Source organism: Helianthus annuus, chromosome 4 (assembly GCF_002127325.2).
Source record: "Helianthus annuus cultivar XRQ/B chromosome 4, HanXRQr2.0-SUNRISE, whole genome shotgun sequence".
Classification (NCBI taxonomy): Eukaryota; Viridiplantae; Streptophyta; class Magnoliopsida; order Asterales; family Asteraceae; genus Helianthus; species Helianthus annuus.
This window is the reverse complement of record NC_035436.2, coordinates 61,538,350-61,543,154: the sequence shown is the minus strand read 5'-3', so window position 1 is coordinate 61,543,154 and position 4,805 is coordinate 61,538,350. Positions and strand designations below refer to the sequence as shown.

Genomic DNA, 4,805 nt, shown 5'->3' with positions numbered 1-4,805 from the left:
TCAAATCATAAGCATTAGCATAGAAAGCATGAGTATCGACAAGACTGTTGGACATCTCATTCTTGAACATATCAACATCTCCACTGAACTTTGTTTTCAATTTTGTCCAAATTGAATACGCGGTTCCATCATGTTGAAGTAATACCAAGATGTCCTCTTTTAAAGCTTGCTGAAGCAGATCCACCATGAGTTTCTCATTTTGATATTTCTTTTTGTCTATCATACTCATTTCTCTAGGTGTTAATGGCGTACCATTCTTCACATTGTTTTATGTGGGTCTAACATATGGTTTTTCAGTGTGTTCCCACGCATAAAAATGATAATCCTTGACCCAATTTCCAAAACGTTCAGACCACACAATATAATCATCAATATCCATGAGCTTAGGCGGTTTCTGAGACGTTTCTGTTTCATTTTTAATCAAGGCACTTTTAGTAATTGAGGTCGGGGATGTAAAAGCGTTATAGACTTCAGTATTCATCTTTCAAATTGTTCAATCGTTCACAAAGATTCTAAATTTTAACAATCAATCACAATGCCTGCTCGAGCGAACTGATTCGGAAACACTGAGCGGAAAGCTATGACTCGGATCAAATACAAATGGCTTGACCCTTTTTCGTGCAAACTTATAGACTTTCAAACAAACTGAATCTTTAATGATGTCCCAATTAATCCCAAATTCCGACAACTTAATATATTTGATGAATGACTATTGGGCCTTGAGATCCACTATGCCGACAAGTATTGCTTCTTGGGCCAAGAGTTCCACTTGACTGACATATTAATTTCCTTTGATTGGGTAAAAATTAATTGGACGGCAACTATTTGTTTTAGATCCAATAATCAGCCAACAAAATGAATGTTCATAAAACTTTGATTGTGGCCGACAAGTATAAGTGGCTGATTGGCTGGAATATGGGCGGTGACGTTATACCAATAGCCGACAATTTTAATGAAAATCACTTATGGTTAACTGACAACCGTTACCTTTTTAAAACTCCTTGATAACCTCAACTATTTAATCCTTTACAGTTTACATGTGCCGATATTACTTTACACATATTTGACCGTTTTTTTAATGAACACTAAAACGATTAATGGTGATTGGGTCAACATTAAATGATGCACATGGACATCGAACATAGCTGACACTTTGACCTTGAATGTTAGTATGAGCGAACCACTTGTTTATCAATGAGCGGACCTTAAAAATGACCAATGAACGAACCCCCTTTTTTTACACTATGAGCGGTTCACAAGTTTAAGACATATGAGCGGACCACACTTGACTCAAAAGCGATTCACGTGATACTTAAAAGCGATCCAGATCACTTAACCCCTATGAGCGGTTCACGAAGGTTCTATGAGCGATCCACCCCTATGAGCGATTCTCACATGTACATAAAAGCGGTTCAGGAGTAATTTATGAGCGAACCAGACGAATCTTTGAGCGATTCAGACGAAACTTCGAGCGGTCCACAAATATTTCGAGCGGTTCAGGAATTTTCGAGCGATCCAGAACAATTTTCGAGCGAACCAGACGTTAATACGAGCGAACCAGCTATGACATCAGCAAACACGAAACATTTTTGACCAAAATTTCAATTTTAATCAGTTTTAAACCGATTTTAGATCTGAAAATCTCAAAGTTTTGTTAAAACATGTTTACGCACACAATATGTAAATTTGAAGCGTTTTCGACCGTAAAAAGTTGCGTTTTTTCGAAAAAGAAAGGTGTAGAAGCAGAAAAACGATGAAAAACGAGCTGTATATGCGAGATCTCCTCCTCCTTGGCTCTGATACCAATTGTAGGATCGGACTTCGACCTAAATGAGTCGTTCGGAAGAGCTCAAATCCGTTTCAGCGGCGGAAACAAAGAAACGGATGTATACACAGCTTGTTTCACACTTTAATCCTCTCATATATTGATATTACAAACGATTACAGTAAGAGGAAATACCGGCAGCACCTCGGTATCAATTCTGAACAACGTTACAAATGACATAATAACAAACCTATTTATAGATGATGTGAACCGCTCCAAAGGACTACCGTAAAAGCGGTTCAGACATGATGTTTAAGCGGTTCACACATGACATTAAAGCGGTTCAGCCGACAACTTTAACAAATCATCGATTCCTTCACAGTTGACTTCCAAGCTCATAATATTCACTCATTGGCTTTCATGATGGCATAATTTCATTGGACCTAATATTGGTCCAATCAACATCATCACTTTTGACTTTAAAGATCTTTCAATTCCTTTGACATAAATCGGCCAATATCATTATTGTGGAATCATGACATCACTTGTGATGTCACTTGGGTGACGTCACTCGTGATGTCATCCCCGATCAGATCCGCACCGTGACCGAGACTTGACACTAAGACGAAGCCGACAGATGACTGCACCAACATTAAGTATTACTAGGATTTCACTAATTGCCCTCTACATCCTCAAGTATTAGCTTTTACACAAGTACACCATCTCACAACAATTTCACAGTTTCACCACCAAGTTTATGCATTTAACAAATTTATCACAATTAACACATAACCATGCACAATCACACAATACACTTCATTGTATCAAACGTATACAATTCCATAGCAATTAATTGTGCAAATAATCAACTAATCAGTACAAGAACGTGCAATAAATGCGAAATAGGAATCTTGGAAATTCGAGTTGTCACAAATCGGACCTCCATCCTTGATCTTCACACCATGAAACGCTCCAATACCACAAGCTTTTCTAAAAATACCAGAAAAGGCTTCCATGACAACAATGAATAAAAACGGAGAAATGGGATCACCTTGACGTAAACCTTTACCACACCTAAACTCAAATGTCGGAGAACCATTAACAAGAACGGATGATCTAGCCGATGAAAGAATACCATGAATCCATCTACACCAAAGCTCCGGAAACCGCATCTGTCTCAAGACCAAAATCAAGAACTCCCAATTAACGTTATCATAAGCTTTCTCAAAATCGATCTTGAACATGAATAATTCTTTTCCTTTCCGCTTTGCCCATGACAAAATTTCACTAATCATCAGCGGCCCGTCCAAAATATACCTCCCCGTTAAAAACGCCGATTGCGTTTCATGTGGGATCTCCCCCAAAACCATTCTCATCCTGTTCGCAAGCACCTTAGAAATAACCTTACTGGTCATCCCAATAAGATTAATAGGCCTATACTCACCAAGAGAAACTGGATCCGATGTGACAACCCTAAAAATTTCAGGTATCCGTACGATTAATTTATATTTAATTAATGCTAAATTACTGTGCTTGCTTACAATGGTGGTTGAACTGCTTCTTGATTCCTGATACATACATATTCATGCATTATACTGTATCACTGTCACTTCATTTATTACTGATGCACAAAGGCGCAGTTAGCACAATGAACGGATACCCTAGTAGATATGCTAACATAGCCGGCACCGGGCTGACACTGCCTCTGAGGCCAGTATGAGCCAGAAATAGTTTACTACACTTGTAGAGAGTGTAGGGAAATGAGGGTTGTAGAACTGCGTCACTCGGTGATAGTTATAGTGACCGGATGTGCCTAAAACATGTTCTAAACACAAAATTCTGCACTTTAATATAAAATTCAGCATTTAAGCTAACTAGTAAAGTGCAAAAACATGGTAAAATAATACAAGACACTTTCCAAAGTGTCGGGAATACATTGTGTCACTAAAAATAATAATAAAGACACTTTAAAGCTTTGTTTGATACTTTAACGGATCAGTATCCAACCGAACAACCGGACTTTACCCGGGACATAAAAATATTGTCATTGACATTGTTTTTCTTTTTCTGAGCCAATTAGGGTCCCCGAATACCCTAACACCCGTTATAAATTATAACACACAAATAACTAAATTAAACTTCTAACTTCCTTAACTAGATACTAATCATCTAGTTCAAAACCAACCTAAATACCCCCCCCCCTTATGACCGAATTCGGTTCCCATGTGGGGACACCCCACAAATTTTTGATTATATTAATCCCACATGTTTAATATCTTGGTGACATAGTAACCAAAGGTTAATGATAGTAGATGGTCTATAAGAAGACCCATGAGATCACCCTTCACTTCATAACCTACACTTCACAAAAATTTCTCCTCCTCCCTCCTCTCTTGCAATCGGCCGAGACCAAGCACACATCCACCACCACTTTTCAATCTTGAACTTGTAATTCCATACATATTCAAAGGTGAAGGATCACGTATAAGGAAGCTCGGTGCTTACGGAATCACAAGGACCTCACCACAACGCTATTAACCACCCATTTTTCGTCTAGTTTCTTCCCTAGCCTTGAGCTAGTTGTAAGTGCTTCTAATCACCTTCTTGATCTTGTCTAATGTGGTTAATAAGAGATTCGTCGGATAAAAATCATAAACACTTAAGAACAAAACTAAAAGTCTTGTAAGAAGATGAATATGGTGGTTAATGAGTAAATATTAGTGTAAAACTCTTGAAACTTGTTTTGTTATGATTCTTTTATGTTGTTTGGTGCTAGTAGTAGTTCGGATCGTCATCTAACCCGGCTAGGTCATGTTCATGGAACATGAACTAGTGTATGTTAAAGTATGAAAATGTTTAGATGATGAACTCTACTACTTATGAACATGAACTTGTGTAAAAGTAGTTTTTCTTGTAAAATGAAGTTCTAAACTAGTAGATCTAAAGATCTACAAGTGGTATTTTCGAAGAACCAAGTATAAGATGCAAACCATGTTTAAAAACCGGATCTTGCTTGAAACAAAAGCATTTTTGTGAACAA

General features: G+C 37.7%; 1 protein-coding gene across 1 annotated transcript; it reads right to left on the bottom strand.

Annotated features, from left to right (window-relative positions):
• Nucleotides 1-2,344: 2,344 nt before the first annotated feature.
• LOC118491501 (secreted RxLR effector protein 78-like) lies at nucleotides 2,345-3,135 on the bottom strand. The gene is made up of 2 exons (XM_035989332.1): nucleotides 2,706-3,135; nucleotides 2,345-2,406 (listed from the first exon to the last, which is right to left on the bottom strand). Exons 1-2 carry the CDS (start codon nucleotides 3,133-3,135, stop codon nucleotides 2,345-2,347), a joined length of 492 nt encoding a protein of 163 aa, XP_035845225.1.
• Between the last annotated feature and the right edge of the window lie 1,670 nt (nucleotides 3,136-4,805).